At 39.0% G+C, this 22191-nt stretch overlaps 2 protein-coding genes across 2 annotated transcripts in view; both read left to right on the forward strand.

Annotated features, from left to right (window-relative positions):
• Positions 1-18816, forward strand: part of LOC137874595 (zeta-sarcoglycan-like) — a 28747-nt gene extending 9931 nt beyond the window's left edge. Inside the window, exons 3-8 of the mRNA XM_068713361.1 lie at positions 922-1023; positions 7304-7391; positions 8580-8702; positions 9013-9085; positions 16132-16255; positions 16629-18816. Coding sequence (XP_068569462.1) covers positions 922-1023; positions 7304-7391; positions 8580-8702; positions 9013-9085; positions 16132-16255; positions 16629-16820 — 702 coding nt within the window. The 3' untranslated portion in view covers positions 16821-18816. The remainder of the gene's footprint in view (positions 1-921; positions 1024-7303; positions 7392-8579; positions 8703-9012; positions 9086-16131; positions 16256-16628) is intronic.
• Positions 18817-19584: 768 nt separating this feature from the next.
• On the forward strand, positions 19585-21752 carry LOC137874597 (dynactin subunit 6-like). Its single transcript, XM_068713362.1, has 7 exons — positions 19585-19672; positions 20014-20078; positions 20177-20282; positions 20372-20460; positions 20732-20779; positions 21038-21180; positions 21296-21752. Exons 1-7 carry the CDS (start codon positions 19638-19640, stop codon positions 21392-21394), a joined length of 585 nt encoding a protein of 194 aa, XP_068569463.1. The 5' UTR covers positions 19585-19637; the 3' UTR covers positions 21395-21752.
• Positions 21753-22191: the final 439 nt, after the last annotated feature.

Genomic DNA, 22191 nt, shown 5'->3' on the forward strand with positions numbered 1-22191 from the left:
ATTTGTGCAGCTAGCACTATGGACTCTTTCAACGCATCCCACAGGGCCCATCTGTTCACTCGGTCCTAACAAAGCTGCTGTCGAACTTTACTTTGCTCATTGTGGTGTGGCAGGGTACAACTTTGTTTACTACTATCTATCTACAATAGGGGAGGGGGGGGGGATGATTCCTGTAAGAATGAAGATTTTTATCTTCTAAGATTCTAAATCAATTCACAGCTTTCAGAAATGTATTTAAAAAAAAAAAAAAAGTTCTACAAAAGAACTTAGATATTGCTACTGAACTACTCTGGCTGATACTCAGTCAGCTTGATAAGCATCAGCCCTGTTATCTACCCATACATACATACATACATATTTATTCATTATTTTATTTCCTGAGCACTCTAAAAGCAGTGAGCGTACATACAAAGTGGCTAAATGAAAAATGCTACGATTTGGTCCAGCAGGTAGCTAATAGGGCCGATGCTAACCTTATCAAGCTGACTGGAGATCAGCCAGACATGATCAATCCATGTTAAATACAGTCTTCTCGCCAATGTCATTATAAAACTCTGTTTCCACAATAAAGTAAATCTGCATGAGCATGAATCGGATTCTTTTGTCATTACCATGAATATTCTCAACATTCCCTGCCACATTAGCCGGGTTCTTCTCACTCCGCCTCCCACTGCATGCAGCCTGTCACCCCGACACCACCGAGTGTCTGTGGCGGTGTCACCTCGATGTCATGTCCTACTTCTTGCCTGTCACTCAACGCTGCTGCCTGTCCACAAACCCGTTTGGCACGCTGCCGCTACTGCTCTTCCTAATGCAGTTCAGCAACGGCGGGATTCAATGCGTTTTGCATTTGAGAAGCTGTAACCCTTTAAATAAATTGAGAAAATCATCACAACACTGACGATCATGATCATGTTGCAGGATGGAATGGGAAACCTTCAGTTGAAGCAGGATGGGATCCGCCTGGAGGGAATCTCTGAGTTTCTCCTGCCTCTCTACGTGAACGAGATCCAGTCCAGAAGGGTAAGTTGCCTCCTTTGCGCCTCTCAACAGCTTAAACTTGCCTGTTGGTTAATGCTTTGCTGCACTGATAAACAAAGAATAACTACCATCGACTGAACGATCTCTCCAAAGCTGCAGACAAATGGGTATTGATCTCACAATGTTGAAGTTATGATCAATTAATTTGCAACAAAGGGAAGCTTCCCTCGGAGCTCTGACTTGACGATACTTTGATGTTGCCTTATATTTGTGCTTGGATAGGAGAGATTACACTCTTTCTCTCTCTGTCCTGTGCTCCTCTCCTCCTCCTCCTCATTTCCTGTCATCCTCCAACAGTGCACTATCAGGGCCTCCCATCAGCAGGAGATGGGTAATAGGCTGCCTCTCAGCTCCTCTCAGGCCACATACAAACCTACAGGAGATTACAGACGATTACAGAGGGACCAGAGTCCCCCCGCTGGATTTCCAATCAAACCCACACGATAAATTCCCCTCTTCCACTTCCCTTCCTCCCTCTCCTCCTCTTTGATGTTCAGTAGATTAACCAACACGGCTCCAGTGCAAAGTTGATCCAAATTTTCTTCTCCCACACGAATCACAGACGCTCAGTTGGATCATCCTCTTTTTCAGTGATTAGGCATGCTGCAGAAAGCAATTTCAAGCACTGGAAGCTGGTGTTCCGTGTAAATTAGATTTTTGAGGGACGTCAATGGTGGAAGTGACTCGATAGTTGGTACAATTTGCCACAGCAGATTGAGAAACAACTTGAAATTGCCCCCTCGTGCTCTTTGATCTTGTCGTTGGAGCTAAATGTTGATTTAAATATAACAGTCATGTGCTTAGCAATAGCAAACACCTCAAGGCCATAGCAGACGCCCAAGCCGAACATTGGACAAAGCTAATATTTCATTCTCCGGTGCAATACCACCCACAGACATTTTTACAGTCTTGTTTTACAGATGGGCTGTGCAGTGGCCCCCTTATCTACTGGCAGCAGAGATATTTGCGGGACAAAAATCTCTGTGGGTCACTCGATATTTCTTACCTGAGAAAATATGTCAAGCACTGCGAGAGCGGGGATTATGGTTATCCAATGAGTTTACACCGCAGTGCTGTTGTCCAGTCAGATAACCTCCTCTGATCAATAAGTCATTACCACAAACGGCAGTGAACTCCGTAGTACGCCCCAGAAGTTAAATATAGTACGATTATTATTTTTTTTATATATTCACGGAGTCCAAGCTGCTGTCAAGGCCGAACTCAAAGTAGCTTTAGTTTAACTTCTCCTGGATCAATCAGTGCTTTGAATCTTCAGCAGTCACTGAAGCCATAATCTGTGAATACCAAGTGGAAATAACTCCCTCAGTGTTTTTGGCAGGATCTTTGATAGCTGGCAGCAAATAACAGGCTAAGCAGCTCCTTGAATCAGCGCTCTCGGTAGCATTTTGTGAAATGAGTGCTGGTAACTTTGCACAAGCGCTTTACGTCGCTTGCAATCCCTGCCAAGTAAAAACAAAACAAAGAAATGCATTCAGTACAGCAAATGGGTTTTCGGGAGTTGTGCAAACACTTTTATAGGCCATTTGCAGTCACATTGTGTATTACAGATCATTTTTGCATTGATATTTTGCAAAAATAACTTTATATACGACTGCAATTATGCAGCAGTTCGCCACCCACGTTTACAAATACACACACACAGTGAGAATCCCAAAACAGTTTTGCTAAACCTTTTTCTACACCAGTGGCAATGAAATAGCCAAGTTTTGTTACTGGTAACAAAATGAGACTTGATGTTGATACTTCAATCTACCCTATAGAAAAAGTAATTATTTAATTAAATGACTACTGTAATGTGAAAGGGGTCGCTCGTTGTGACAAACCCACAGAGAATTAGCTCCTCAACTCTACTTTAGCATCATGCAGCTAATCGTTTTACAGCGCATTACTTGACTGCTTTGATTCACGGTCACCCCCTGTATGCTACACACCCAGCACTGAACAGCCGACAGACTAAGTCCGACTAGCCGGTGAACATAATTGAGCATTAAGCAGCTAAAGAGCCGTATCATTCCCCTGGGAGTCGGAGGAAACTGAAACAAACTTAAAATGAAAGTAAATATTAGTCTGCACCAAGTGGTTAAAAAGTCAGTTGGTACAGTTTTAACATTAATAATTAGTGTTTAATGTCATAACATAAGTTTACTGTACAAGAACTAAACTGAATGAAATACAATCTATAATGAGCTAAATTATGAATTAATTATCCTCATCAAACAAAGACTAAATAACACGACTACAAATCTGATCGAGAAAATCTGATCAACGGCAACAGTTTTTGCTACTCTATGCTATGGACCTAATTCAGTTGGCGTTCAGGAGTATTATGGATGAATTCTCAGACCTAATAATGATACACTGTATAATGATATTGTAAAATCACAACTTGATATCATAATAGCTTTTTTTTTTAGATAATGTCACCCAGCCACACTATTGTACAGACTGTATTCTGGGTTATATAATGTATCTCACTCTGTACCGTTCGCACTCCAGAACCGTATATTAGTGTTGATGCTTCACATTGTCTGCCTGCTGTGCTCTGCAGTGTATGAACCCAGGCGGTCACGACCGCCTCTCCAGACTTCTGACTTGGTATCAATGCGACTCTGGTAGGTGAAATTTCAAGTGCGGAGTTGATTTCAAAGACTTGAAAATTAGAGCGCCATTGTCGCTTTCACATCTGACATTGTGGACTTTGCGTGGCACTCCTGCTTGAAGGTTCAAGTGTAACATGGACTTCAGACACTCAAACATATGATTGTTTTAATGTGTGAATATGGCTAGGGTAGAACAGTCTGACCCGGGAGTAGGAAGTGGCAGCCATGATAAGATCTGTTTGAATTCTGTGAATGCTAAAGAAATGTGCTTCAATGGTTTCTTTCTTATCGTTTTTACCATAGGGAACACTGGATCATCCTTTACCAAAGGAAAAGAGATAATGACATCCCACAATTCCTTGCGGCAGCAACATTTAAATCGACTCACTATTCTGCCGTCAAACATCTGCCGTCGCTCTGTAATTGTACTCTGGATGCGTTGAAAACATCTTTCTTTGGAGATGTGATTCTGTTTTGGACAGGAATCCTTACTTTTTTCCTTTAGCCTTACACATTTTCTTTCACATTTTTCTTGACCTCGTGAAGTTTTCCTTTGAGGTCAAGGAAAAGAGGTTGGAAAAAGATACGGGTCGTAATTTTTTTGACTATTCGATCACAACCTATGTTGGCCTCTTTTTGCAGCCGCTTTCAGTCCGCTGAGTTGCCTGTCGAGTCTGACAGGCAGATGGATGAATGGAATATTTCGTAGATTATTTTTTTTCCTCCCCCTGGGGGCTTCCCCTATGCATGTCTGCTTATCTATCCATCCATCCATCCGTCAGCGTTTACAGACAGCACACAACACGCACACCTGAAAGGCTTTGGCAAGAAGAGGTCAATACGAGAACCATGAAAAAAGACAGGACGACCTTAATGTCAAATTTCAAGCATTTTATTGTACAATATTATTATTATTATTATTATTCATTGGCTCCGAATATGCGTGTGAAAGCCACAATACAACTATAATTCCAAGCAGATGAAATCAGTTAGACGCTTGAAATTTCACAACAAAGTGGCTGTAATTTCATACTTTTTCAAATCTGTCACACTCGACTCTTGTTTGTGTCCAACAGGATATGTTGCAACAAACTGGCTGCTGATACATTTACTGTTTCTCTTACTTTTGGAAGCTTTCCATTTTTTAAAGTTTAATGGAGGATAAATTATTCAGTATACAATATTTCTTTTTTTTTTTGCAAAATTCCCATTTTATCTTGTTGAGCTAATGCATTTTTGATTTCAGGTAGATTTTCCGCAAACACCTGAAGGGAATACACAAAGGAAAGAAGTCCTGGGATTTGACTTAGAATAGCTCCTGTTTTGCACACGCATCAGAATAATAATGTCTGCTGCTACTTGAGGACAACAGAGGTCACATTAGATTTGATGAGCAGATGCATTTTTTACCAAAGAGGCCAGTCCACTTAGATATGTTGTTTTGTAAATGAATGTATTCCAGTGAATTTCAATCGTGGTTGAAAGAACTGCAGGAGTGGATTTCAGTGAATAGTTCCTCCTCTCTCCTTGAATGTGTTTAGTTTAGAGAAACAAAACCGGCTGCCTGTTTGGCCTTTGATTTGATTGCACACGGTTAAAGGTCACTGATGCAGACAGCAGGTGGACACGAATGGAGGCAGAAGGCCAGCAAAGTACAGTAGATGTAACTTCTCCACATATGGGTCTCCAGAATTCTCCCAGAATTTCTGACCCTCTCCAGCTAGGGCTTCTTGTTGCGTTGCTGATTTTCACCTCATTAGTGATGGTTCTGTCGAGGTCAAATTTGACAACTGTCTAACATATGAGCAGTAACAATTTGTTGTTTTATTTAAAAAAAGGAGATGTATAAAGCCTTTAGAATTGCCTTGAATTAGACACTCAGCCTCAGTCTGAGAAACAATGTTGTTTGAGGCAACACAGTGCCCAGATAGAGTTAATCAAATCTCTGCTGTTCAGCCTGTTGGCTCTCCTTATTGTCTCCGGAGACCCTGACTGATCTATAAATAGCATCAGATGCAGGTATATCTTTCATTGGAGTGAAACTTCTCCCTCACCGAGTCTCCCCTGCTTGCATTGGCGATGCATGATTGTAAGCAGCAGTCTGCAGATGAGGGCTAAAGCCATCCACGTGTTTAACGGTCTCTGTATGAAATCAAAGCTTTTTTGCAGCAGTGCCCCAGAGACCTGCACATCCAAGCTTGCTACAGTATTACATTGAAATACAAGGGCCTTTTTAATATATAACAAAATTAAGTATCCCAGAAAACATGTTCCAAAACAGCCTGTGCCCTGCATATAAAAGAGCCTGCCTGCAATATTTGATATTTGGATGGGGAAAATGAAGACGTAATAAGCGTGCCTTTCAACTCGACAATTTTTAAAATTCATTATATGTATTGGTTCAGCTCAGTATGCAAATTAGCTTCTAGCACAATCAAAAATAATTAAAATTCAAATATATTTATGTAAATATTTGGTTAGGATTACATTTAAATTCTGAGCAGAGCTCTTTATCTGTGTTTTTAAAGTCTGCATTTTATTTTGCACTCGCTCGCTCCCAGGAAGGTAGTACCATCATATGAGGTTGCTTTTTAGACCAGTCCATCGAAGCAGTGTGCCATGCTGCTGCTATTCATTGTATGCAGGGAAGCATCCTTTGCCTTACAGCAGCCACGATAATCTTTCAGGCAGACGGGGCCCACTGCACCTACAACAACGGGCTCCATTTATGTGCATTCATTCTGATCTGCACTTGACCTTCCTCAACGGGCGCAGAGACTAAAAAGCCTTTTTTATGGGTTCTCAAAGACGTGTTCAGAGCACCAGCGTCCCAGTCACGGCCCTCAGGAAACCGTTTTTAAGACCGAAATCTTTAAAGGGATGCTTCGAATCAAGAACTCAAATTTCTTCATGAGGCTGTGCTTCCCGGAGAACTCCTTTTCATGATGCACATTTGTATTGGGAAGGAGCAAGGAGGGAATGAAAATACCCCGAATGACCTCTGCGAAGTTGCACACCACACAAGCTTGAGATAATGTGCTACAATTTATTAATTTGCTTATTTTGGGAGCGCATGAAGTTAATTAAACCTGGTAGACTGCATTGCGGCATAACTATTATCTCAATGCTAACATTTCACAGTTGCTTCTGTTCTTTTGGGAGACAGAAGTAATGTACACAAACACTGCTGTATACCTCCAGTGTGTGCATACACATGTGGACCCGTAGAGTATGGTATGTACAGTGAAGTTGCTAAGTGTGGAGATTTAATAAAGACGAGCAGAATTATTTTAACGCAACTGGAGTAGATAATCTGGTTGAACTATTGGCTTGTCTACAACCTGTTTGACTGCTTGTCCTTCTTGCTCTCTTGGACTTTGTTGTAGTGATTAGTAGATCTTAATTATTACTTGAATACAGTGTTATCCAAACCAAATAAAAATATCGAAAAGTACAAAAATAAGACCCAAGTTTAAGATAGTGGCATAATGAGAGGAAAACAAGTAAGAGGAGAATTCATTCAGCTAATATTTCCCCAACTGCTAAAGGTAGTTAAGATCCTATTATAACATATTTCTTCTCTCTTCTCTCTCTCCCCCTCTTTCGGTCTCTCTCTCCTTCCACATCCATGCTTCCCCTAGGATAGCTTGTTGGTCTTGGGGTCAGAAAAGAATGTAACGCTGAACGCCAGAAACGACCAAGGCCAGCTGACCGGTCAGCTCACAGTGGGTGAGTCTCCACTTATGACCACCGTACACTTGGTCCAGTTGGAAGCTGTTTTATTTGAGATCATAAGTGCCTAAGACAGCTGATGGGAAACACCTGCTGTGACATCACTGTCTGAGGTGTGGCCTGAAGGTAGTTTCTTTATTTCTTTATTTTGCCTTTGTTTCATTTAATGTAATTGTCTGGGTATTATTTTACACTTTGGTTCAGCCGTTATCTCTCTCTCTTTCTCTCTCTCTCTCTATGTACAACTTATTAAAAAGTGATCTTGGATTAATCCAGCCCTGACTGTAAATTGCCTGATCAGTCCTATTTTGTTAATGACTTTAATCAAGATCAGCGGAACAATTAATCTTTAAATGCTCTTTAATCGTCTCTGTGCCTTCAGAAAAGACTGTAGTGTCTTCCAGATGCTAACCTTTGAGGCTCTTATTAAAAGGGCAATGGATTCTTCTTATTATTATCTATTTCAACCATCAGTCAGTCCAAATTACCAAAGTCATTTACGTGATTAATGACCACTGGAAAGCATACGACCTGCTTATTAGCATTAATAGCTATTGATCTCAGCCAACGTAAGTTGAGACTGATTTGACAAGACTGGTGATATGACACTTTTTAGACACACTTGACCTTCCTCAGAAAATCAGTGCCTGCTTTTGTAGAAAGTGCATTTTGTCTGAAATTAGACGAAACTTGGCGAGAGTAATTAAATTCCCCAGCCGCCGCCGCCGCCGCAGCCCGTGGATTAATGGAAGAGAGAGGAGGAGAGCGCGACAAAGGCAGACGTTAAAAGATTCTGCATTCACATCTGGAAAAACACCAAAGTCTGGAGAACAAGAATTATTATTCCTCACCAGATTACTCATTTGTCTCCATCCATTGTACGTAAAGGCATGGCTGATCCAGCTTTGTTAGGCGCCTTTCATTTGCAGAGCAAGCACTCTACACAGTATTTCGGATTGCTAATAGTCTTACATGCCCAAACATAGTTTCCCAAAGCTGATTTGCAAAGCCATAAGGCAACCTTTATTTGACAGCCCCAGTTACAAAAAGAACATTATTGTTGACATTGCAGACTCTAAAACTTTTTAGGTGGAAGTCTGTTCTTTTAATGCTTTTTCATTACCTCACTTGGGTGTAATCAGTGTTTATAGTATTCTAGTAACCTGGATGTCTCCCGCTCTGCAGGACCCGAGGCCGTGGAGGCCCAGTGCCAGAGGCTGGAGGTACGAAGTAAAGACGGAAGCCAACTGCTGTTCACTGCAAATGAGGAGGAGGTCATCATGACAACACAGAAGTTCACTGTCACAGGTAAATGTGCTTATAATCGTCTGATGTCTGAGAAATCTGTCCGAAATGACCGAACAAAGACATTTCAAAGGAAACCAGAGCCGGCTTGAAAGAGGGAAAGGGTCTCAGTCTTGGTTAGTTGGTCCATACCAAGGTTTGATTGACAGCTTTTACACCAGATTAAACAAACCAGCACCCTTGGATAGTTTCTTATACGGCACTATAGATGCCGTTTTTAGAGGCTGCCAAGCATTGAGGTTGAATACCAAGCTGTAGTAAACACTAGCTTGGCTCTCATTTTATGAATTATAAAAGTATACATTCTTTTTAGGCTTGGAAGGTGCCGTGTTTGGGCATTCAGTTGAAACTCCCCTGATCCAGGCGAGGGCTTCTGAAGACCTGAAGTAAGTTCATATTCATTGACTTAACAGAACTTCATTAAAGCTTAATGTCACATGTTCATATCCTGTTCAATTAAAATGAAGATCTTTAAATAATGAAGATAAATGTTCCATGGCATTTCAAAGTCAATGCCTGTACTGAAAAAGGAAAAAAACGTGGCAGTAACCATTATTCATGAGTGTAATTATTTTCAAGCACCTTCTTGTAAACTCAAGCGTCTACTGGTCGGCTCGTTATCGCACAAATTTTAAAACTTGACCATCGTTTAATCCGAGGGGTGAGCTAATTTGTTAGTTATTCTCTATTGCAGTCAGGAATTGATTAAAGCATTGAGAGCGTGGATAAAGTTAGTAAGGTTGAGATGCGTATTAAACTTGCACATAACACTCCAAGCATGTGATACCCAGTGCACTCTGCCCGAGGCTCTGAGTCGGTCCATTAACGAGCTATAACGAGTGTGGTTTGTTGTCCACCTTACTGGTCCTGAAGGGAGGGCTGGGATCAAAGTTGGCAGAAAAAGCAGTGTTCTTGCATCTAATTCCTCCTGAGTGAGAGGAATACTGATGTGGTTCACTTTAAAGCAGGCACACACACACACACACACACACACACACACACACACACACACACACACACACACACACACACACACACACACACACACACACAGGATTCACACACACAGGCTCAGCTGAGGGGTGACCATCTGCAATGTGGCAAAAATCTTAACGAGAGGAAACCGAACAGGAGACAGTTGGGACTCAAAAGCTCCAACATGTTGTTTGCTTCATTGTCATTCCCATTTTCTTCGATTTAAATCCATATTCTGTCAAAGGTATTAAACGTATGCATTATTAAAGTTATATTCTGTTTGTGTGTTTGTTAATTTAGTACGTATTGCATTTTCATTTCTTCAGACTATTTCAAAATGGTTCCTTCACTAACAAATTACTGAAATATTTTCAAACAAGCAGATGTACAAACTGTACTGCCAGGGCTTTAAATGAATGTCCCTTTTATCTAAACCCAATTTATTTTCCAAAACCCATGTAAAAGAATTACAGCCATTAAAAAAGCCAAATGTAACAAACAGAATTGTGTGGGCTATTAATGACATGAATTCAAGCCAAACAATGTTTTTATGATGTTGGTTTTTCCTTTTTCTTAGCGTCTGTTTAGAGGAAGTGGGTTGTGAGCAAAGTCAACAAGCTGCCATTACTGCATATCAGTAAACCTGTTCAATGTTTTTCAATAATATTCAATAACTTGTGCCACATGTAGGCTATCCTGTAGAGCCTGCCACATGTTACAATCTAATCATCAAATGTTGTTAAAACAAAGCTTATAAGTAATAAAGATTGCCAATTCCATTCTAAGAATTTACTGATTTGATGTCATTAAAGCTAACTATATCTCTCTACGAGATGAAATATTCTTGACTAAATAAGCAATAATCAAAGTTAAATTTCAGAGACGAAAACAAAATGATTGTGACGACCCCGTCGTCGCTTGTTGTGAGAAGCTAACTGAGAAAACAATTGAACAATCTTGCTTTGACTGCAGTCAGTTAGGCCATTTGCAAAATGTATACTTGAGAGCACACAACAGTAGCTCTGCCTGCAGATTAATCTGTATCCCTATTTAATTTGGTTTGACATAAAGATTCAGTCGCCATCATGGAGCAGAAAATCATCACCATCTGTGACGACTCCCTCTCCCCGCCCTTGTTCCTTTTAATGTCACCAAAGCACTTTTTCATCATCAAGCCGGACAGTAAATTATGAACCGCAGTACCCTGGTGATTGATCACACACGTGTAAATCTAATTTATCTTCCAATATCATTACATTATACTGTAGAATTATAAGACTTACTAAAATAAAAATTATCAATTTAAAATATGTCTTTATGTCATTATTTTTCTCTTTTCCACTTTGCTATATTGCACACAGCACAGCTAATTTAAGACTTTGATTATGCTTTTTATAACGCAAACCTGGAGATTTCTTCTAAAACTTCAACATCTGTGTTCAAAGTGGAATGTGCATCTTTTTTTGCATCCTGGGCCATATTTTACCCATCTCACCACCAACCTGAAAGTGAGACAAGTGAAACTCTCTTTTCAAACCACTCGCCACCTGTTAGTGAACCTCTCTAGCTGATGGAGATACGGCTTGGCTCGCGTCCATCTTGCCCTTCTTTCCCTCTTTAGAGAAATGGCATTCTCTTTGTGCTGTGTTTTATTTCTCTGCAAGCCAACAGTAATCTGGGAGAAAAACAGAGCAGAGACTTAATCAAAGAAATCCACTTGAGATCTCACTTTGCTTTGAAGCACCTGTTCTTCTCCCTGAGCGCTTTTATCTGTGTACGCTAGCGCTCAGGTTTGTCATCATCATGCTGCTTCTGAATAATTGAATATACTGACTATAAGGATTCCATTGGCATTCATTTAAACTATCCTTGTGCAATTCATCGTCAATGAGTTTACAGGATTCTATCTATATTTGCTTCAATCGTTTCTTGTAATTGCAGCCTATTAGGGTGAGTTGAAGGAGATGTACAGGTTTGTATTGCCACTGGATTGGTGTGCACAAGAACTTAATGATGGTTAAGAACCACAGATAACTCACAGATGCAATGGGGAAAACCAACATTATAATTCAGTCAAATTCAGTCAGGTGCTGCCAAACAGGCATTATTTAAAAGATTTCAAAAAACGAGAGGGGGGTTTCTGTATGCCAAAACTGCTGAAATACGTGGGGAAAATATGAAAACGGTCTGAAATAAATAATTTGAGTTACATTTGCTTCTTGTATTTGTGTTCACATTTATTTCAGAATGGAGCAAGAGCACATTACATGGATTAAATGAGTCAACAAATACAAGTCATTTAGGAAATGTATGTAGATGTGAAAACACAAGGGCAAATGCATAGTATAGATTAATTAAACTAGAATAGGATATACAACATGACATTAATTATACACAAAATGATGCATGAATACAATTTAAAAAAGGTTCTATAATAAACACTACATACACTTAGAATGTACTATTAAATTAATATTTGTGTTTTGGTGTATATAGTATTTTATTAACTGCATTGAGGGGAAAAAAGCTCACAAATAACGTGGGGGAGAAAAAGTTGATGCCTTCCAAAATGGTTGTTTTTATGACGATCAAATAATCGACTAAACTTAAAAGATTCAGTGCGCGTCTTGTAGTACAGAGGCAGTAGTGCTGAAGCTTAACAGTTGAGTGGTTTGACTTATAGTTGTTTTGGTTCCCCTGCGTCTCATTTAGTTTTTTCTTTTACTCCTCAGTTCATCCACTTTGTCAACCGTACGCCCCAAAAAAGACATGTTTGTGTGTGGTGACTTATGAATAATTGCGCTTGTGCTGAGGAGCTATCAAGAATAGAGGCCTTGGTGTTGAGGTCTCTAAAACAAGGGCAGTGCCGTTATAAAGTGGATATAGTCCTGCAGGAGAGATGTCCGTTTGTCATGTCCTGCTCTCACCTGACAGTGATCTCTGTAATTTGGTTTCACTCTCAAAATACCCTCTGGTGCTGAGTTCAAGGACAGAAATCAAGACGGTCAATCGCAGGAAATTTGGCTCTGAGGATTCACATTTTGACTCCCGAGCTAACTGCTCACTCAGTCTGATAATGGTAGCGCCCCTCCAACCAGAAATTGTAGCCCTAAATATGAAAATAGTTCTGTCAATTACATAATCGGATCATTTTGTGTCTCATTCTGGAGGATGGTGCTCTGATTCCTGATGTCCCAAATGCATCTGAATAGGCAGGGAAACTGTGAGATAAATGCTGTGATATTTCTCTTGGTAAAGCTGTTTTTCTAGTATCACTGAACATTTCGCTGTGATACTTCTGTCGTCTATTTTGTTCACATTCAGATAGAGTTCGTCTATTCCCTTGACATGTATGGAAGACAGATGGTAGATGGACGTCTGATCAATGTGACAGAAACTCTCCAGGTCTCAGCCGTGTCGAGACAAAACTTTTTTTTTTGCAGTTTCTTTTTTTGATAGCTGCTGCTTAAAAAGCACATAGAATCTGTAGTGAGACAAGTCTGACACTAAGAAGCAAAGGCAGACCAGACAGGATTTGAAGGCTCCCTGCTTTCTCACAGTGCAGACATCACCTGGTACATGTCTAGGCCCAGCATCAGAGAGCAGGAAAACAGCTTTTCATTTGGTTTTCTCCACATCTCTCGGCTACTAGAGAACTCCTCTTCAGATTTAAAAGTCTGTTTGCAGTGCGGCCAGCCGCGTACCCCTCTATGGTTGATCCAAGCAGCTTTCAGGACAGTTTCTGCTTGTAGCTGTGTCCACACAAGAGTGACAGGTTCATTAAGAAGATAAAGGCAGAACAGAACAACTCTTCTTGGTCCCACTTACCTCTGGTCAGACTTTTCTACTGCCAATTTGTTGGGATTGAGATGCAGTGCAGCAGGAGTGTGTTCTTTTTTTTTTTTTTTTTTTTTTCTAGTTTCGACTGTCGCAAAGAAAAATGGTTGTTCTCTGTTGTTGTGATGGTCTTATTTGGCCATGAGAGAAATGTTTTGACTGCAGAGGAAAGAACATTACATACAGATACATTGGAAATAATAGGTTTACGGAGGGACTTTGGGAGGGACTCGTTTACTGTCATACTCACTCCTCCATTTGTCAGTATAAATAAACTACATGTATCATTGCCATACACGGTCCGGGGTCTGTCAAAACTCTACATATGTTTTTTGCATCACATAGCTAAAGTGGACCGTAAGATGATTGGTGGTAAACTCCTGATCTGTATCACAATTTCAAACGTTAGTCATTTCAGAGTGTCCTCTCCATTAGGGCTGCAACTGACAATTATATCGTAATCAGATTTGTTTTTACTCTCTAGTGTCAGCAGCCGTATCTACAATACCAATCTATTATTGGTTGGGCTACAGTATGGTTTTCACTGATAGCACCAAATGCCAAGCTAAGTCGAAAACAGGAGAACAGTGGAGCAAAACAGGCTGTTATTTTCAAATCTTATCAACAAACTACACTTAGTTGTAAAGTTAAACATATTGTATATTTTTGTCACTTATCCACAATAAATGATCAAAAGCATTCACAAAAACATTATTGTGAATTGAGTTAAAACTGAAACAAGAAAATAACAAAAGACATAATCAACATGTCGTAATTGTGTAAGTTGATCCACAGCATATCTGGGAGAGAAAAAAGAGCAGTAGAAGAAAACAGCAGAGCAGACGTCTACATTTCTACAGGTCTATGGCACTAATAGTCCCAGGTCAAAGACATTTCACAAATCCTCTCCAAACTGTGTCTACTGAAAGCTGATTTAAAGTCAAAGAAGCTTTTCAAATGCAGATGAAATTCATTTGCCTTGCTTTTTTCCTTCCTTATTCCAATAGCGCATAATCCGAAATGTGTGTCACTTTCAGAGGGTATGGAGATTTAAGCGATTTCAAGACGGCACCTTAAAGTCTTCCATTTAAAATTCATTGAAAACAGATTTGGGGAAGATGGGGGGGGGGGGGGAGAAAATCAATTTGAAACGGTTATGAGTTATGAAAACAAATTCCACATTGATTGGCTCTTGCACTTATCTTTCCCTGTGTACACAAATAGTCCACGGAAGGAAAATGAAAATTGCGTTAGCCTCTGTGTTGTTGAAAGGTCAAATCAGCTGATACAATGATGGGCTGTTTAGGAGCCATACTGGATTAGAATAATGAGAAGAGCTACTTAAACAGGAACAGCAGCTTTAATGCCACAGGTGGAGAAGTAGTTGGTATTACTAACACCCAAAATGTACTAATGTAGCAAGAGTCAAACAGAAACACATGTAGTAAATTGGCTGTACAGGTCTCTATACAGCCAATTTCCAAACTGACCTTTGTATCAAACATCCTACTATAAGCACTTAACATCTTTGAGAAGTTTCATTCTGGGTTCTGCAAGCTGCAAAGCACAGACACCGCCGTCCTTATACTGAAAACACACCAGGCAGCAGCAATAAGTACACGTTTGTGAGGCATGTTCATGTGTTTCAGGCCGGAAGAAAATCTTTATTAGGAATATAGGAATCACAGGACTGTGTTTATTGATTGACTACCGGTAGTCTCTGGCCGCACTTCGCTGCTAAAAGTTAAACTAGCAATCGTCTCTAATAAATTGATTATTTAAATTTAACCATATTGTTACGTAATAAATAATCAAATCGTGCCAATAAAATCTAAAGTCTAGGAAAACAAATATTACCAAGTGACACCCCTACAAACTAATTAAATATTTAGGATTATTATTATTATAGTTAACTTTCACCAAACTTCACTTTTTAGGAAATAGATAAAATATATATCCCTGAAGAAAAAAATGCTTTTTGTGAACTAGATTAAACGCATGTTATTGTGCATGCCCTGTATGTAGAATGGTACAATGGAACTTTTATTAGCACATGCTGTCATGTTGATATTTTGCCTGTTCCTGAGGAGATGCTGCACATATACTACGAACAACAGGAGCTCAGGGAAGCTGTGGCACTTCCATAATTACCCAATTTAAAGTGAAAATCTATTTTCATTGTAAACACCGTCCTTAAAACCATGACTTCCATTAATTGATTAAATCGGTTTATCGCCCAGCTTTTATATGCATGTATACATGCATGCATAGGTTTCATTATGTACATCCAGCAATTGTCCCTAATATTTCATATGTTTTGAATTTCCTTACCTTGGAAAGCGTTTTGTGCATATGGCTTGAAAAGTACTCTATATTTTAAAATGATCATTACTATTATGAAACAAATAATATGATTGAATTCCATTATCCTGCCCCAAACAAGTAATGACAGATTCCTAAACTATGAGCTGAATAACAATCAATATAACCATGAACTGATCTCGTAACCTCGGCTATTAAGTTGAGTTTTCAGTAATGCAAACATCTTGAAAGTATACACACAAATGGTTGATTTTATGCACTAAATCTCTTAGCTTGTGCTTTTTAATTTTTTTTTTAGGCTGGAGTCTCCAACACGGACCTTGACCATGGAGGCTCCCAGAGGGGTGGAAGTGAGTGCTGCCAAGGGGCCGCTGAAGGTCAGCGGTCGAAAGGATCTACAGCTGGAGTCCACGGAGGGAGAGGTGAGGAGGATTAGAGGTGACGCTCGAGGTGAAGACTTCGTGCCCTTATTTATTCGTATCCTGTTTAGTTTTTTAATTATAAATGTCAATTAATTTTGTATTTTATTTCCATAGCGTTGGTGTGTGTAATGGGACATAATGTTCTCTTCTGTGTGGAATAATTGTGGAATAATAGACAATTTACAAATTCTATGTTTAAAAAAAAATAATACTTAAAGACAAGATTTAGACTTTACAGCGCTAAACATGGTACAATTGAGGCTTATGAGTGAAGTATTTTACAAATTATACATTTTAACCTTATGATTAAAAAGCACCTTGAGCGATGTTATTTGAATGACTTCTAGCATGTCTCTGATGTTTTATCTCCCAGATACTTTTAGACGCCAAAACCATTCAGCTGGGTAGTCTCCCGCTTGGCGTCTACACAGAGTCGCCCAGTCAGGCCTCCCAGGAGCAGGCCGTATTCGAGGTGTGTGTCTGCCCCAGCGGCAAGATCTACCTGTCTCCTGCAGAGACCAGCTCCACCTGCCAGGCCATGAGCAACATCTGCCTCTGGAGCTGACCTGGGAGCAGTGTTGTCGATGGGGGACATCTCTAACATCTGCTCTGGAGCTGCTGAGATTGAGAATCCTCCGTTGGTACATTTTACAGAGAGTCGAACTCCCCGCAGCGGAGATGGAGCTTGAACTGTAAGCTGAGTTCAGATCCGTACAGAAGTATCCGAGTCGGCTGCCTGTGATGGTCTTTTGGATGTCAAGACAACTGACGGGGTTTGAGGACTGGCTCTCTGAAATCCAGGAATATCACATAAGAACAGGAACATTTCCCACTACCTTATATAGGAGTCAGACGACACACCCTTTATTTTTCTACTTCATTGTAGACATGCAGTGACTATTTTCAAGATTTAGAAAGAGAAAAAGTAAAACACAGGTGCCTTCAGCTTTGAAGGAACTATTGTGACTATTGTGTAATATTGAACCTGTCTTTGTAATCCGAGAGAGATGGTTAAAGTTTTTTAACGTTTTATGTGAGAAAGACAAGTAAGCACAATTCTGTCATGTTTTCTTCCCAAACAATCCAGATTTTTTTTTTTTTTTTTTTTCAAATAAGCTCAATAGATATTTTAGTTTTTCTCCTGTTTGCAGCTATTTAATTTGAAATTAAACATGTTTTTATGTGGCACACATTGTACTCTAAAATGAACCAGTTATAAACAAATGCACATGCTGTTTTGAATGCCCAGGTAAAGGTTCACAGGACTTCTTCACTTTAAGGTAAATATTCTACCTTTTCTTCATGATGTTGATGCTACAACAAGAGAGGATTAGGTGAAAAACAGTCTCACAAGAAGGTCCATTTAGAAGCTGTTCTTGGGCTTTCGAGCATATCAAATGATCTTCATCAGCAGATGGAGTTTGCCTAGTTGTCATGGAATTATCTGTTAAAATAACCATTTTATTTATTGTTTTCTAAAAAATGGACCACAAGGTCTATTTAGAAGCCATTCTGAAGCTGTTAATCTTATCATATGATCTTCAACATGGACAAGAAGAAAAACAAAGAACTACAACTCCATGACATCTGGGATAACTTAACCTCTCTAGCTCTTGAATGCTTCACTTTATCAAAGAACAAATTGTGCAGAGAGACTCTCAACCTATTGGGCTATGATCTGGGAGAGGTTTAAAGCTTTCAACTACAACATTAAAAAAAAGATCTTATCAAAATTGGATTATTTTATAATCGGAGATAAAAGATTTCAGTTTGTGCTGTGTTCCATCTTAATGTTTTCTTAACCAGTAACATATATACTGATATTTACAAATCTGAACAAATCTCACAAGTGTCAGCTTTCTAAAATACCAAAACTATTAAAATACACCTTATATTTAGACGAAATACACTCTCTTTACTATGGGTATGCAATTTTCGAGGAGAGGGCTACAAATAGGCTTAGGCCTTAAAAGGTTGATAGATTCATATTAGAGGTATTTTAATTTTGTGGTTTATTTTGAACTATTTTTGTATTGCTTCAAATCACTTCAAGTTAACCCTGATCAGTTAAAATGATATGGTTTTACACACAAAAAAGTACCTCAGGAATATGTTTCAGTTGTGAAGGAGTCCTGTGGGACTTGTTTTGTAATATACTGCGGTGTAGTTTAATCTGTGACAATGTATCATCATTTACAAACTGGGTTTTTTTGGTAGATAAAACCTTAATGTGAAAAGTATCTACAGCTGTCAGATAAATTCTTGAAACTGTTCTTAAGTGCAGCACTTGTTTAGATGTACTTGTTAACTTTCCACCACTGGTAATAAACCTTTTTCACATTCAGTTAAACAGAATGAATAAATACATTTAATACAAGACTATAACCAAAAATGTCAACTTGAAAAAGAACACATAGTTATGGTTGTATAATTGCTGGTAGGCTTTGTTGTGGTCATACATAGCAAAGTATGCATTTCATTCTGAAAACTGGGTATTGCTCAAGTTCCTGTTTCGTCATAGTGAACTCTCGCTGACTTGACACAATTTGAATCCCTTTCAGGTGAGAGTGCATTGGTTAAAGATTTAAAACGATATTATGCGGCCAGAATTCAGCTGCAACAGAGGTTTATCAGAGGGAAACTTTATCTGACTGATAATCGTTTACTTGGCTTTTGGAAGCCATGAACAGGTTATTTCAACCATCATTAGACGAAAATAAACTTCTTCCTTTTTGACTTAAGCTACCACCAAGTTACAATTCTAATGATTTTCTTCCAAAAGCTCATACAGTGAAATCGATGGTAAAAAAAGAAGCTTTTTTTCTGCGGCTCCATCTGTTCCCATTCATTGGCATTTAATGCACCCTGCAGGAGACATGGTGACACTGCAATAAGAGTAAATGATGTACTATATCAAAAACATCAACTGATGTAACAGCATGTCCAAGGCTTCATTGATTTATCTGTTGAGATAATAAGGTTGGTGTATGGCATGTAAATATTTATATTTTCTTACAGTGAAAACAATTATATAAATGGTAGAATAGAAAGTGGGGAAAAAAGACGGGGAAATTATTGTGATCATTTTAGTAGTTTATGAATAGGCTATAAATGATAATATATATAGGCCCTATAGCTAGATAAAATGTAATCTTTTCGCTTATGAATATCAAGGATATGTATATAAACCAGACAGTGTGGACAGGTTGGTTATCTTTTCAACGTTGTCCACACATGTTCATTGCAGTGTCGTTAAATATACAGTAGAGGGCAGCAGAGTTACAGGCTAGCTTTTTTTCAGACAAACGTAATCAACCCTGAGTGCCAACTCTGAACTAGGATTAATAATCAACTATCGACACATTTATTCATCATCGCAAGGATGTCAGACGCAAAGCAAATCATGGCACAGAAAAGGTAGAAAACTACATTTAATCGGAATTAAGCTTTTTTTTTATTATGCCTTAATTTGAGTTTTTAGTAAATAAAAATGCCCATTTATTTTTATAATAATCCGGCATAATCACCGATGGCGACACCCATATTTATATGTCGAGTAGGACAGTAACTAAATATCGAGATATTAATTGTTGATACAACAGCCTGATGATGATCAATAATATTTGTGATCGCAGATTGACAGGATTTGCATGATCCGCTATCTAGCTGTTTGTTCTGCCTGTGATGATGCAGATGTTATGATTGCATCATTGATTTTGATATTTCACATTTCATCTCTTGTGTGTGTGTTCTCGCAGTGCTAAAATTGCAGCCGGGGCTGTTGTGTGTGTTGAAAGCGAAATAAGAGGAGATGTAACCATAGGTGAGAGTTTGATTTTAACCTCACAATAAGCGCCATTTTTCTCATTTATGCTCCAATAAGACGAGACCTTTTTTATTTATTTTATTTTTATTTTACAGGTGCCAGAACAGTTGTCCACCCCAAAGCACGGATCATAGCAGAGGCGGGGCCTATTATCATTGGAGAGGGTAATCTGATAGAGGAGCAGGCACTTATTATTAACAGGTACATTGTGTATTACAACACACATCAACTATTTTAGTCCTCACAGTTTTAACTTATCTTATTTGATCTCATCTGTGCTTTGTCTATAGTTATCCGGAGAATATCATGCCAGACACAGAGGGAGTGGAGCCAAAAACCATGACAATTGGGACCAATAATGTGTTTGAAGTTGGATGTGGTATCCTTATGCATTGCAGGAAACAATGTAATTTGACTGCAGTAGAGTCAGATGACAAATTGGCAGATATTAGCGAATTGCATATGTAGACCCATTTGAGTTTATGTCGGTTGGGAAGTAAGAATAATTTATCTGAGAAAAACAGATTTACGGTCATTTAGAAGCAGTTTTGCCAAGTTTGTCCACCAGAGAGCACTGTCAAGTATAGTTTACTAGTAACTGTTTTAAAATACTAATTCATAGGTTTAAATCCTAAATGATTCTTCCACAGTCTCACAAGCTTTGAAAATTGGGGACAACAATGTGATCGAGTCTAAATGTAAGTACTGTAATCAATAACTATATTACTATGAGGAGTGTGCACCCTGAATACAATCTACTATCATGGTATATGTCATTTTTATATCTCTGTATTAATATAATTGTTATGATAAAGTAGGTTTTCTGGATACCATAACCAATAATGGTGAAATCACATCAAATATACAATATTGTCATAATGCAGATTTGTAACATTGCACACAATGAGCTAAATGACCCCAGAGATATTAATATCTCTGCTAATATTACATCCCAGCTGATCTTGGGAGGAACGTGATCCTGACCAGTGGCTGTATCATTGGTGCGTGCTGCCAGGTCAACACGTGTGAGGTCGTGCCGGAGAACACGGTTGTGTACGGTTCAAACTGCATCCGCCGTGTGCAGAGTGAAAAGCCACAGGTCAGTCTCCGTCAGTGCTCGCTTATGCCTGCGAGGCACAAAGTTTCTTTGGCTTGTGTGCAGATTCATACAACCAGGGATGTTTTATATATATATTTTTGTATATATCTTACAGTCTCAGACTCTGCAGCTCGACTTCCTCATGAAGATTCTGCCAAACTATCACCACCTGAAGAAGACGGTGAAAGGAAACAGCACACCTGTGAGAAACTAAGATGAAGCTGGATCCTGAGGGACTGTAGCCTATTTCCTCCAACCCAATCTGGCATCTGATGCCACACGCTGACTCAATTCCCTCAACTTACACGTGTCTTTCACTTTCCTGTTGTTTTTTAATGTCTAGCACAATACCTCTGCCACCGAAAAATGACCATCACACTTTCTACATTTCTTCCTGCATATGAGGAATGACATCATTCTCAACACGTAACTGTCTGGTTTTGCACTTGGTTTTAAGATCACTATTAAGACTATTTATGATATATTTAAAATTGCAAATCTCCTGTGCCATTTTTATGTTAATCAATTCTACTCGTATATATATTTATAATTGTTCGAATGACGATACAACAATATTGCAATAAAAACTAATAAAGATTGCAGTTATGCTTGTATTCCTCTGAGTGTTGGTTTTATTTTTCCTATATTTGTTTACCACAAGGAGGGACTATTGAGCAACTGTTTGTTTTCCCTCTGTACTGGCTGCTCTGAAGGCTTTGTTTCAGCAGCTGATACAAAATATCCAATTAAAATAGCATTTATTAGTCGTAAAACAAAACGAATATCTTTATTTATTACGTATTCCATGCTGAAAACAGTAATACATTGTAGTTCATGGGCTACATATAGTCATTAAAAACAATGTGCATTGGTGACTAAGATGATTCACCATATAAAAATTGCAATCAGCAAAAATGATGCGATAAAAGATGACTTTGGGCGTGGTAGTCACCATCTTGGATTCGGTGGTAGCCAGTCCTGTGCTCTCCCACCAGGGGTTGCCAAATTGGT

Source organism: Cebidichthys violaceus, unplaced genomic scaffold, assembly GCF_023349555.1.
Source record: "Cebidichthys violaceus isolate CVI_PGR_0920_01 unplaced genomic scaffold, fCebVio1.0.p SCAF_19, whole genome shotgun sequence".
Lineage (NCBI taxonomy): Eukaryota > Metazoa > Chordata > Actinopteri > Perciformes > Stichaeidae > Cebidichthys > Cebidichthys violaceus.